The 13,359-nt window shown below is 39.0% G+C and overlaps 1 protein-coding gene across 1 annotated transcript; it reads right to left on the bottom strand.

The window, feature by feature from the left end:
- Window positions 1–299: 299 nt before the first annotated feature.
- On the bottom strand, window positions 300–12,224 carry LOC110051863 (lactadherin-like). The gene is made up of 8 exons (XM_089292653.1): window positions 11,647–12,224; window positions 10,786–10,900; window positions 9,698–10,023; window positions 7,320–7,458; window positions 4,877–5,193; window positions 3,782–3,920; window positions 1,367–1,695; window positions 300–637 (listed from the first exon to the last, which is right to left on the bottom strand). Exons 1-8 carry the CDS (start codon window positions 12,010–12,012, stop codon window positions 491–493), a joined length of 1,878 nt encoding a protein of 625 aa, XP_089148779.1. The 5' UTR covers window positions 12,013–12,224; the 3' UTR covers window positions 300–490.
- Window positions 12,225–13,359: the final 1,135 nt, after the last annotated feature.

Genomic DNA, 13,359 nt, shown 5'->3' with positions numbered 1-13,359 from the left:
CAAGAGGCTACACATCTGTAAAAAAGATTTAAACAACGTTTTGAAACTTACATCTGACAAAAGTACATTTGAGAACCAAAGTGGATTAGTACTGATTACATCATCAGATGGTGCATTACATTGTTAAACGAGTGAAAACATTCAAGGAAATCCCTCTGGCTAAAATTTTTGCTTGTTCGGTTCAGTGTTGGGGTCAACAGCTTCAATACTTTAAAACTGACGTTCAGGTCATTTTCTTTCATGTCATTATAGACTACCTTAATGACCACTTAGTTGAATAAAACCTACTAAACTAAGGATGAAGAAACAGCGGTATTCATTTTATTTGTTATTTTTATACCGTTTCCTCCCCTCCTAGAGGGAAACAACAAATCGATAAAAACAAAAACAAAAAACAAAAAAGCACAAATCACAAACGGAAATAACTGAGCGTGTCTTGTTTGTGCGGTTGCCGGGTTAAATAAATAAACAAATTAATAAATAAATAAATTTAACTTCCTCGAGAAGTGTAGAGCTCCATCCTCATGGAGATATGATTCTGCCATAATGTTGGCTTTATCCGTATGAAGCGTGCCGTGATTGGTGGATTTAGGTGGTGATAGACAACGGTGTTGCGATTGCTATTACCATCGAAAACCTAAAAAAAACAAAACAAAACAAAACAACAACAATAAGCAAACAAAACGAGGTTTTCGTGTTTAAGTTCAGTTTATTTTGTTCATGTTTGGTTGGTTGGTTGGTTCAATTTATTTTGTTTCAAATTTTTTGTGGACTCACTGGGCTGCACCTCGTGATTCCACAACATTTTGACCACTGTGATGACGCATATCGTTGTCGATAAGAGTAAAGACAACGCTAAATAAACCACATTCGATTTGTTAAATAGAGGTTTGACTGATTGCGCTCTGTAGGGACAAAGTTTGAATTATTCGGTGAACAAGTTGGTTTCTTGCATTCTTTACTGCTACGATTAAAACTGTTGCAGCCCATGTTGCTTTTTACTACACGCGAAAGGTTCCTTTATGGTGGTTTTCGATGGAAACGACGAATATCAGATAATTACGGTTGATCGGAATTACAGGTTTTCGACTTGAGCAAAACTGGTCACGGTAAACGTTTTCGTGAGTTAGGAAAAAAAAAAAGCGATTTGAGAGAGAGAGAAAAAAAAACATTATTTATCGGCTTAGGGTGGGTCCGGATACCGAAAAGCTATAACTGAGGTCACAGGTTTTTCACTATACGGACCTCTCTGCCGGCAAATAGCATATATAACTTGAATGAATATCATGCAAATGTCCGCGGAAAAATATCGTAACATATTTTCGCGCCAAAAGGAGGCTATTGTTTATATAATATTTCTATTTACCGCGTCCAAAGATTCTCCTTGTCTCTTGTAAAACAAGAATGATGCTCCATCGTCGCTGAACTGCAACTTGTACTTCCTTACCCACTGATCCAAGGTATCTCTTCCCTGTGTAGCCACATGTGTCACCGGCGTTATCTTACCAAGATCAACTTGAAGCCATTGGTTCGCATCCTTCGCCAGACTTGACCAGGCGCCCCACGAATAGCTATCAGTCTCTTTAATATACAATCTCGCTCGTTTGGGACTGCTGTAGACGTTCTTTTCCGAAGAAGCAGTTATTTGGGAGTCTACAATGGCACCGCTTTCCATACCAATAGCTTGCATATCGTCTACGAAATGAAAACGACATCCGATACATATGTATAGGTAATCATACGTTTTTTCTCGTTCAATTTGGAGTTAATTTGCACCGTATGAGTTTTTCAAAAAGCTGAAATCGCACGGGCCGCTTCGGTGAGTGCAATTTCGGCTTTTTGAAAACCTCGCAAGTGTAAATAATTCCAAATTGAACGAGAAAAACCGTGTGATTACTTATTTTCTTGAGAGACGCAAGTTCCACTTTCACCGGACTATCACACATGATACAGTACGAAAGAAATTTACCTTTTGCGTTTTAAACCGACAAACTGTCAACGAGGCCAGCATGGCTTATATCTGACTACTGATAGCCATTTTTTCTCCTTCGAAAAGACTTTTTTCAAAGTTACCGCACAAAATTTTCGTCATCATTTTACGTGATATCACTGACTTAGAAAACGTCCTATTGTCTTTGAGCCAATCATAATCCAGAATTACGATGTGTAATTTACACTGATGTTACACTTTTTGCATTGGTGTTACACTTGAACTGCACTGGTCTCCGCAGCCAATCAGAATCGAGTAATTTTTTCATGTATACTATTAACACAGTTACAAGTCGCGTTGCCATTTTAAAGTTATAATTAATGACGTCATTCATAGAAGGGAGGCTTTTTAACATAATTTAAAGCGTTACTTCCACGTTTTTTTAGCACGCTCTACATTTTTTTTTTTATTTTTTTTTTTAATGGCAATCAGAGTGCAATTGATAGCTCTGGCACGGTAGTCACACAGGTCCCAGAACCCCTGCCCGGTTCACTCCCGGTTTGTATTTTCCCCTTGCAGAAAATGAACGGAAGGAAACCCTGATAAGATATACTCTTAGTAATGTGCTTGCTTCATGTGTGTTATTTTCATTCAGGGTCCAAAAATAACTTACAATTAATGTTTGTCATGAGAGCCTTCAAATTTACTCTGGCCAGTGATTTACGTTTACTTTCGTTCATTTTAAATTCAATAATAAATTGAAGCAGCAATCGTTACAATTTTACTTTTTACACCAACTTTGTAACTTGATACTTTTGTTTTTCCTGCAAAGGTATGTAACATAGAACCCTTGTTTTCTCCGAAACACAGGGAAGAGGTTTTTTCACACCGCTGGAGATAAAGGGGAGAAAGTTAAATATCTGATAAAGAAATGGAAATGAAACGATTTTGTTGTAACCGAAAACGCACTTCAATGATAAACTCGCTTTTTTCCACGCATGAATTGAGAAGTCAATTAAATCGACTTGTAATGGTTTCCTTTTCGTCTGTTGTTGAGATCACTTAGTGTGTATAAACTAAAACAATTATTCCTTTCATTCTCAGTGAATAGCTACAGAATATTTTGCCACCATTCACCTCGATTTAATTGTTAATTACCCTCAGCCTTCGGCTTCGGCCGATAGCGCTTACCGAAACCTTGATTACTCAGAGCTAGAATAGATCAAGGCACCATGATCTTCTCTTAAAAAAAAAAACGAACGAACGAACAAACAAACAAACAAACAAACAAACAAACAAAAAAAGAAACGAATAAGGTCACAAGAAAAACTTTGCTATAAATTTCCGGTTCGCTCGTTTTTACATCATTTTTTAATTTCCTTACTCGTGACCAGTCTCCCACATCTCGCACACGCTGATGTAATAATCTAGAGCCTATTCTCCTGGGATGAAGATACCATTGTAGTCAGCGTTCAATGCGCTACATGTACTTTAATTACGAAGCCACGAAATGTACAATTTAAACGATATAGTGCGGAGAGAGCGATGTATGATGTTGTATGACAAGGAACACGATGAAGGGACAGTGGTGGAGACTGTAAAACTAGATGACTGTCACGCACACGATGGAAATGCACAAATGTACTGTAAAACTTGTACAAAAAAGGGACTGAAACAAAACGAATTATGCGGAAAAACCTAACAGAATACTGACGACGTGCCAGTGAGATAAACGGAAGGAATGCGCGTACAAACGGAAAACATAACAAAAATCGCGGCGACGGTAACAGGTACAACCAAGTAAAAATTAGTTATCGTTGAGTTTGAGGGTTTGACTTAAGCGTCAATTACCAAAACATCCGTAGAGTTCCATCCTCATAGAGATGTGGTGATTCCATGCCGTGGGTATCAGTCTGATGTATCGTGCCTTGATTGGTGGAGTTAAGTGATGTTTTACCACGGTGTCAGAATCACTGTTTCCCACAAACACCTGTAGGAACACGAATATAAACAAACGTATGTACATATTACTTATGTAATGCTTCAGACTCACAAGAAGTTGTCGAACCACATTTTGACATCAGGGAATCGTACATTGATTCTATCCACCGCTAACGATCTAGATTTGCAAAGATTGCGAGAGACGCTTGGAGCCTTCCCAAACATATTAATTTTTCAGTTCACCGAGGCGTGCGTGTTGAATACTGCGCATCAGTTCTTAATATACAATGACTTGCCAGCTTTCTGATTGACTCTATTCTTCATTCATGTGATAAAAACAATAAACTATAGTAAAATAGTACAAAAAAAGTGCAAATTAATTAATAAATACCTTTTTAGATTATAATGTAAATTATCATGCGGTCAGCCAGGGTGAAAAAACAGTTCTTGGGAAATCGGCTCATTCCAATAGTGGAACATTTGTTCCAAAATGATTATGGAAGGCCAAATTTTGGAATATTTGTTTCATTATTATGTTTACTTTTGAAAAGTTAATCAATTTCTTGGCATGTTAGCTTTGCCAATCATTTCTTTTCTAGAGATGCACCGGAATTACCAACAATATAGAGTATTTTATACTACAATACTTAATGAAAAGTGTGGATAGGTATCAGAAACAATAGGATACCAATTGAAGTTTTTCGATTTTAAGTAAATTGCCACCTCAAATATCACATGCCTAATTAACAATAAAAAATGTTAAATAACAAGGTGGCTATCGTAAATTAGGTCTATTTCATTGCTTTGTTCTGCTTTGGCTCTTCTCAATTAAACCTAAACGATTCGAGGATTTCTAGAAGAAGGATGCTTTTTATTCAATCAAGTAAGTTGTTTTGTGATGTTTCTAGACGTTGTCAGTACATCTGGTTTGTCTGACACCAGCTGATTTCCCGCTGGCTTTTTATGTTCGATTTTTTTCTCGTCTTCTAAAGGATATCTTCTAACCTCATCTAAGTTCTCTCCTTGGCGCTTAAAGACCTGAAATGTATTTCCATCGTTGCTGTACTGTAACTTGTATTGGGTCACCCGTTGGCTGGTATTATGTCTTCCTTGAGTTGCCACATAAGTGACTTTTGTCTCAATTCCAAAATCGATTTGAAACCACTGATGCAGATCACTCACCCCTGCTGCCCATGCGCTGTTATTACCCTTGTCGTGTAGTCTTCCGTAGTATGGGGCATGGTCTGAATCATTTTGAGAGGAAGCTGATATCTGTGCGTTTGTTATTATTAAGTTTTCCATTCCCAAAGGTGCCAGGCACTCTAAACAGTAAAATAAATGGCAAATGATCGTTAATATACAGTTAATATAACTTCATTTCATAAAAACAAGAAAATATCAAACCTCAAGAAGAGAAAATGCCTGCCAAAGTACGGCTGCCATGGAAAAATTATGTTCCAAGCATATTGTCCTAAAACAACAAATTTTTCCCACATAATTTTCAGATATTGACACAAACTTGCCATTTGGTGTTCCGGGAGACCAACATGTCGAAACAGTGTAGTCAGTTGGAAATTTTCTGCACTGGGGCTCCTTGCTCGTTCGTTAACTTTCGTGCAGATTTACAGATCATAAGTTACATTTTATTTCACAAATAAAGAAGCCCCGACTGTGCGTGCTCTGTTCTGTTCTGTTAAGGCACGCACGAAGCGGTAGAACACGAGAGAGGTGTCGGGGATCATTCGTCGGGTGAGCGTTGTAATTGTTAGGTTTCACTTCGCTGAGACGACCGGAGATTGCTATTTCCCGAAAGAGCGTTTTTACAAAAATAAAGCTTCTCCTCGTAAACAGAGACAGTTCAAGTGGTGTTTTCTGTCCTTGTTTTACTTCTGAAGTAACACATATGTCTTTTATCGAAGCATTCGCTAGATTGAGAATTTGCTTATTTCGTTACGTGAGTAAGCGAATATAGCAAAACTTGATATTGTAGTAAAGTTTTAACAATTCTGTTGTTCTGTTTCTAACAATAGCCTCCATCGAAACTATGTTTCTGCAGACAAATAGCTAGTTTCCATTGCGTCTGTCTGAGTCACATGGGAAGTTTTGTTTTAGTCAGATTTGTCAAAGTTCCGAGGCAAAAATTTGAAAGTCAACCTAGTGTGGATCTCTTCTCTGATGAAGGAGCTGTTTCAGCCAACCAGAGCGTGCTTTAGATGGAAACTTCATTATAAATGAATTCACAAAAGACGAATAACAATTTGTAGCTTTTGTAATGATCATTTCGGCTCGATGCGTACAAAAAAATAAATTTATAACCAACTATTCCAGTAGCATGAAGACTTTAATTATAGAAAGTAATTATTATTTTAAATGTTAACCAATTCTTACCATAAAATAGGATGGCTTATACCCCCCCCCCCCCCCCTAGCCTCTCCCATCCTACCTGGATAGCAAAGAACTGAATGACCTACCCATTACCAAGGGCTCAAAGACTGATGATCAACCCCCTCTCTGCTCTGGCCCATCCACCCCACCAATACTTTTGACCCGTCCCTAAATACCGTAAACGTTATGGATAATCAAAGTCAGCACAGGGACTTCCCCATCCCGGTTTAAATAGAGCCAAGTGATACCAAAAGCATACGCTTGCTGCGTCCGCACTACAAGCAGCCATCAAACCTGTACTGTCTTACCGAAGCAATACGATGGAATTCTTTATCTACGGTCAAAAAAATCGAAGGCGCACATTTTGGCACTTGCATCATGGGGTGGATACAGAAATTTAGGAATTTAATTATTGTTGAGGATTAAGCACTTTCGCAGGAACATTTTCCAACATTGATTTTTTTCTGAGACTTTTACCACTGTAAGATGATGAGTTAGTTATGTCAGAAATGTAAAAAAAAATGGGGGGTCACCGACTCCGTTTTGCAGAGAACATGCCCGGAAGAACACCCTAAATCCGAAAAAATCGGGCTTCGTTGACAAATAAGATCACAGTGTCTGTAAGCCCAAAAATATTGCAATTAGATCTTTGAAGTGAAATGTTCTGTGCCAAATATTGTTTAAGTGGACGTATTAAGTGAAGTTAGTCAACTGGTGAGGTTCCTTAAAGAACAAGTTCGCAATTAGCGACCATAGCTTCACGCGCCTTGCAGCCGCCAGATGGCAGGAATTTTTTTTAACTTCTCACATTTATTTTTTGTTCATTTTTGGACACTGTGGAGATAATTTTAAATAAAATCTGTTCCGGAAAGAAAAATAGGGGTCACCGAGCGTCCAAGATCGTTAAATCCATGCAAAGCTATAGCATTGCCATCTGTCCTATCATTGTTCATTTTATTACTTAGCGCGCACCCTCATGCATGACGTGGTGTGTAAATTTGCGTGCGTAGTAAGGATGCGCAGAAACAATTGGCGCGAACGTCCTTAAAGAGAGGCTAATTACCAAAACATCCATAGAGTTCCATCCTCATGGAGATGTGACTGTTCCATGCTGTGGGTATCAGTCTGATGTATCGTGCTTCGATCGGAGGAATCAAAGGATGTTTCACGACGGTGTCTTGATCACTGTTTCCAGCAAACACCTAGTGATAAATAAAATAAACTTAGATACACACTACTTTTGCAATAACTTCGTGTATGGAGTCTATATTATACACAAAAAGACTGTTCCTGATTGAAATGACTAATTTTGTTTCCCTAGGGATTCTCGACGAGCGACCAAGATTTGAAGACATCAAAGGAATTTACGAGCGACGGCCTCGTCTCGTCAAGTTTGCGGGTAGCCATGCACTGTTACCCTGTGACGTCGCAGATTTTGCAATATTGCCCTCTCAGAGTCTTTTGGCCGGACATAGTTTTATTCATTTGTTAAATGTCATCTGATATCGAAGTAGCCAATCAGAGAAAGCGCTGTTGGGGAAAAACGTTCCTGTTATAAAAAAATGATCTCGTGTTTCGACCCGACGCTGGCTAAGATACTATTTATGGTCTACGCGACCTAGTGTTTGAAGATCGTCGGGGCGAAATTTCGTTTTTACAGAATTCAAAACACTACGAGATAAAAAAAAATATATAAAATAATCAGCATTTCTTATAATTCATCAAATACTTTCGTTCGAGCGCGATTGGTTTAAACGCGTCACATGACTGAATATCCCCCAGCTAAAACTGGCGAATATCCAAGTGATATTCCCCAATTTTAAAAACTGCGCGTGTTGCGAAAAATATTTCAAGAATAAAAAAACAATAGCCTCCATTCTGGCGCGAAAATATGCACGGATATTTGTCCTGGGACATTATCTGTTCCTCAAAGCACAAGGTTTTCCTCGAGCTACGCTCTCGAAAAACTGTCTGCCTCTCGGAACAGATAATGTCCGCGGACAAATATCTGAGTCTATTTTCACGCAAAATGGAGGCTGTTGCTTATATATCTGCCTAGGGTCTCTCCGTGAAGGTAAAAAGGGAAAATTAGTTGCTTTTTATTGGACTTTTGCCACCCTATATATGATAGTTATTGAAACTCACTTTTAATTGTTTTAAGAGAAAGTCTCCTTATAGAATGTTATAAATCCGTGTGAGATAAGTACTTTGCAAAGACAATAAATTGAACAAACTCTTTTTCAATGCCGATTTCTCAATCTCTCCGATGGCGATGGCGATGGCGATGGCGATGGCGATGGCGATGGCGATGGCGATGGCGATGGCGATGGCGATGGCGATGGCGATGGCGATGGCGATGGCGATGGCGATGGCGATGGCGATGGCGATGGCGACGGCGATGGCGATGGCGACGGCGATGGCGATGGCGACGGCGATGGCGATGGCGACGGCGATGGCGATGGCGACGGCGATGGCGATGGCGACGGCGATGGCGATGGCGACGGCGATGGCGATGGCGACGGCGATGGCGATGGCGACGGCGATGGCGATGGCGACGGCGATGGCGATGGCGACGGCGATGGCGATGGCGACGGCGATGGCGATGGCGACGGCGATGGCGATCGCGTTGGCGATGGCGGTGGCAATGACAATGGTAATGGTATAGGCAATGATAACGGTATAGGCAGTAATGATGGTAATGGTAATGGGAATGGTAATGGCAATGGCAATGGCAATGGCAATGGCAATGGCAATGGCAATGGCAATGGCAATGGCAATGGCAATGGCAATGGCAATGGCAGTGGCAGTGGCAGTGGCAGAGGCAATGGTAATGGTAACGGCTATGGCAATGGTAATGGTAATGGCAATGGCAATAGCAACGGTAATGGCAATGGTAATGGAAATGGCAATGGCAATGGTAATGGCAATGGTAATGACAATGGCAATGGTAATGGTAATGGCAAGGGCAAGGGCAATGGCAATGGCGATGGTAATGGCAATGGTAATGGCAATGGCAATGGTAATGGTAATGGTAATGGCAATGGCAATGGCAATAGCAATGGCAATGGCAATGGTAATGGTAATGGTAATAGCAAAGGTTTTTATGAAGCAAATGCAAGTTCAACATAAGTTTTCAAGTGCGCGTCAAAAAATGATAAAAAACATTAAAATAAAACTGAAGTGATAACTAAAGAAATAGTTTATTATACAATCAATTAACCAATAGAAAGCCAATCTGAGAGGTATTACAAATGAAATAAGTGACTCAATCCAGAGTTTTGGTGCTGCCCCTTAAATGTCCTATCTCCAAGAGTAGCAATAGTCTGGGACGAGTCTCTAAACAGAAGCGGTTTTTTTTTTTTCAAATAGAATATACGCGGTGACTATTTGATTCTTAAACTGAGGATGTAACATTTTTCTGAAAACCACCCCAATCCTCACCTTGTATGAGTTATCTCCAGCTTGCTTATAAACCTGAAAGGAAAGTCCATCCTTGCTGTATTGTAACTTGTACTCGGTCACTCGTTGGTCGGGGTTCCAGTATCTCCCTTGGGTTGCCACAAAAGTAACATTTGCCTCAACACGAAGATCGATTTGAATCCACTCATGTACATTTGCATCAATCCCCCCTGCTGCCCATGCGCCGCCAATACCCTTGTAATGTAGTCTTCCGTGGCGTGGGGCAAAATTTCCATCAGCTTGAGAAGACGCTGAGATCTGTGCCGCAGTTATTTTATGGTTTTCCATTCCTAAGGGAGCTAGACATTCTAGAAGTGACAAAGATAGAAGTTAAAGAACGATCTTAGATTTTACTCAAGCTAAATAGATTCGAGGCTAATACAATTCTTTCAAGTGTGATGTCTCTACCGCGGAAGCATAAAAGCTAAAGTGAACAGATTTACTATCGACAAAACCAATTGTTTTCCGCGAAAGCAGATGCAATTTTACGTATTTTTCATACGAACAAAACAACCACCTCCATAGATCAGTTTATCGCGCCAAATAAGTAAATATTCGTAGTCTCATAAAAACAGATTGCAAAACTCATGAAAGATATGGGACCCAGGGGGCACGCGTCGTCCCTGGCATAAAGAAAAGAACCGTGGTAGAATACCCTGCCACTCGGGTTCATTCATTCGTACGCATTCCTCGTTCTTTTAAAAAAGTACTATGTGTACAAGTAGAGTCGAGAAAAATGGTGGCAGGCCGGGTATTCTTCAGGGGCTCCAAGAAATTCGGAAAAGCGTACGTAACATCGGTTAATAGGTCTATTGATATCTCGCGAAACACTGATAGTTTTTTTTTTTTTTTTTTTTTTTTTCAAAAAAAAAAAAAAACCTCAACAACAACAACTCTTTCTTTCATGAATATAGTAAGAGCTGAACTAAATAATTAAGTAAGACAATAATAAAAACAAACACAATCTCTTTATAATTTTTCTAATAAAAATGACTCATACTTGATAAAATTCAAAAAGGCGATTACTAAACAACAGCATGACTGTAAATGAACATACTAGTTTTATTCACCTCTCGTGCAATGAAGGCCTATATAGCCCGCCGGGCAAACACAATGATATTGATCGTCTTCGTAATTTGGGATGCAGCTGCGGTTGTTTTTGCAAGGATTCCTTGAGCAAGGTGTCTACAGTAAAAAAATAAAATAAAATAATAATAATAATAAAATAATAATAACCTTGAAAAAATACATTGTTGTTGTAACAAGTATGTACGAGAAAATCAGAGAAAGTATCAAAATTGGTTTCATAAAGGTCTCTAGCGACAAAACATCACGCGAAATTATTACTTCTAATCAGCATCCCGCTTTTATTTACTTTTCGCAGCATTTTTGCGTTGGCTAAATTATCAATTATAATTACCATCTTTTGAAAATTTAAGTAGGAACCAATGTTTAACTTGAGGTCCTGAAGTATGGGCTCATGTATCACCTGTTTCTAAAAATTGAGATCATTGGTGAAATAATTTCTTTTTTTTTCTTTCTTTCGATAGCAGAAAAAGATATTTTTCGTTCTGTACTTGGTAAGGCCAAAGAAACTGATTTGCATTTACAATTCGCTTTCCTAAACATTACCCATTTCAATTAATCTGGGCAAAACTCAATGTGCATATGTTGTTCTATCTCCTATGTTGCTTTAAAAGATTTAAAACGATTTATGGCATAAATGCAATTTTCTTTCCTCGAAATAGCTCCCGCGAGAATGGTCTCCTGCAAATGACCCCACTAATTAATTATTTTATTTATCCATTTTGATTTTTCTCCTTTTCTTTACAACGAGAATGTTCCTCTCAATGCACATCATTGCTGGTAAAACCAATCTCCGTAATAATGGCTAAATGTTGAATTGAGCTGGATTTCAAATCACCACTTACCTTTATGCTATAATGGTGAAATTGTTGTGAAACGGTTAGTTTTTCAGGACTTCTGAACATGTCTTCACTTAGCAGCTCGCAGCGAAGCGTTCCATTTTCGTTTGGCGACGAAGCAACGTTGAACGAAATACAGGGCGCATTATCAACACAGGCAAAAGCGCACTCTTCGTCCTGAACAACTTCACAAGAATAGTCCAAAAGCGATCCTTGAAGATGGTGAAACTTGTGAGCTACAAAATTGGCGTATGATAATCCCTGTTGATTACTAGATTGTTTTAAACCACGATTACCTTGGATCAGGCGTTGATGCTGGCCTGTAACACACGGAAAACGGAGCAGAACAACTGCAAATAGAAAATAAAACATTTCTGTTTAGCAGAAATATCGTGTCACCGCGAAATATGTTCTTCGATTGCATTTATATTATGCAGAATTATTCTCTTTAAGGTAAAGTCAAAACGCCGAAAGAGCGAATCGATCAACCAATGAATGACACTCTAGTCAAATTTGGTCGGTCAAACAAATGTTTGCGTTGGACAAACAGAGAATATTACATGGCAGCATTGAGATCGAAAAAAAAACAATTTCTCGCTGATAGTATTTTGAAGGGTAAGCCCAGAGTAGATGAAATTCGTGTAACTATGATGTAATGTTATGTTGATTATGTGGAGGTCGTAGGGAGGGTTTGGATGGATTCCTGGAATCTCAATCATCAGTCAAAGCTTTAGTGATTCCTCAGCTATATCAGCTAAAATTTCGGCTTATTCCTCTGTCAGCTGTCAGTTAAAAGACCGGTCATTTCTTAGCTGACAGTTAAGACTTTGTTGAATTCCCGGCGGGTACTCTACAAAGCTCTATACGGGGAGACTTCGCCCCAAGGTTTAACCCCCTACCCTTTTGTGCACCAATTTAAATAGAAAAGGAACCCCTTTTGTATACCTTTAGTTGAAAAAAGGTTCCCCTTTCACATACTGTCATGACTGGTCCGTATTGTGAATGAATCGCCAAACAAATAAGTCTTCTTGTCATTTTCATGTAGTGCCTAAAAATGAAATGATGCAGCTATAATGTACTTCTGTTCTGTTAATTTTAGGCACTTTAAATAGCCAAATGAAAGATTTCCCTATCCTTTTAGATTATCATACCTCAACTTGCAAAATCCCTACCATGTCATATACCTGAAGCCTCAAAAAAGGTACTCCTTTAGGCGGAGCCTCCCGGTAAAGGGCATTATATAGGGAGTAGAGCTCCCTCCCCCTTCCCGGTTGAATTCTCAGCTGTCAGTTTAATTACATGCAGGCCCTTTATTTAGATAATGATAGAAGCTTCACAGTTTATCCATTTTTTAGTTAAAAACGCAAAAGTGGTCACCTTCAATACAACAGAGGCTGAGTTCGTGATAAATTTCATAACGCTTGACTCATGAAAGTTCCATTATTCCAAGAAAAAGTCAACTTAGGATCGTTCACAATAAAATTAAATTGATTTTATTTTATGCGTAATACCTGTAAACTAGCAGGTGAGCTCAGGCAGATCTTGACACTTCATAAGACGACTCTTGTAACTAAGTGTATTGACATAATAAACTTGTATCAATCTATTTTCACCGCATGTGGTTAGCAGAAACACTGTTTTAGTGATTAACTCATGTCTTCAATAGAAAGATACGTAAACGTTGACGTCGGTTTTGTTCCTTTTGTGCTTATTTACAGC

The sequence above is a fragment of the Orbicella faveolata genome, unplaced genomic scaffold (genome assembly GCF_042242905.1).
Source record: "Orbicella faveolata isolate gen_17 unplaced genomic scaffold, um_ofav_v1 contig_24, whole genome shotgun sequence".
NCBI lineage: Eukaryota > Metazoa > Cnidaria > Anthozoa > Scleractinia > Merulinidae > Orbicella > Orbicella faveolata.
This window is presented reverse-complemented; position numbering and strand designations above follow the sequence as displayed.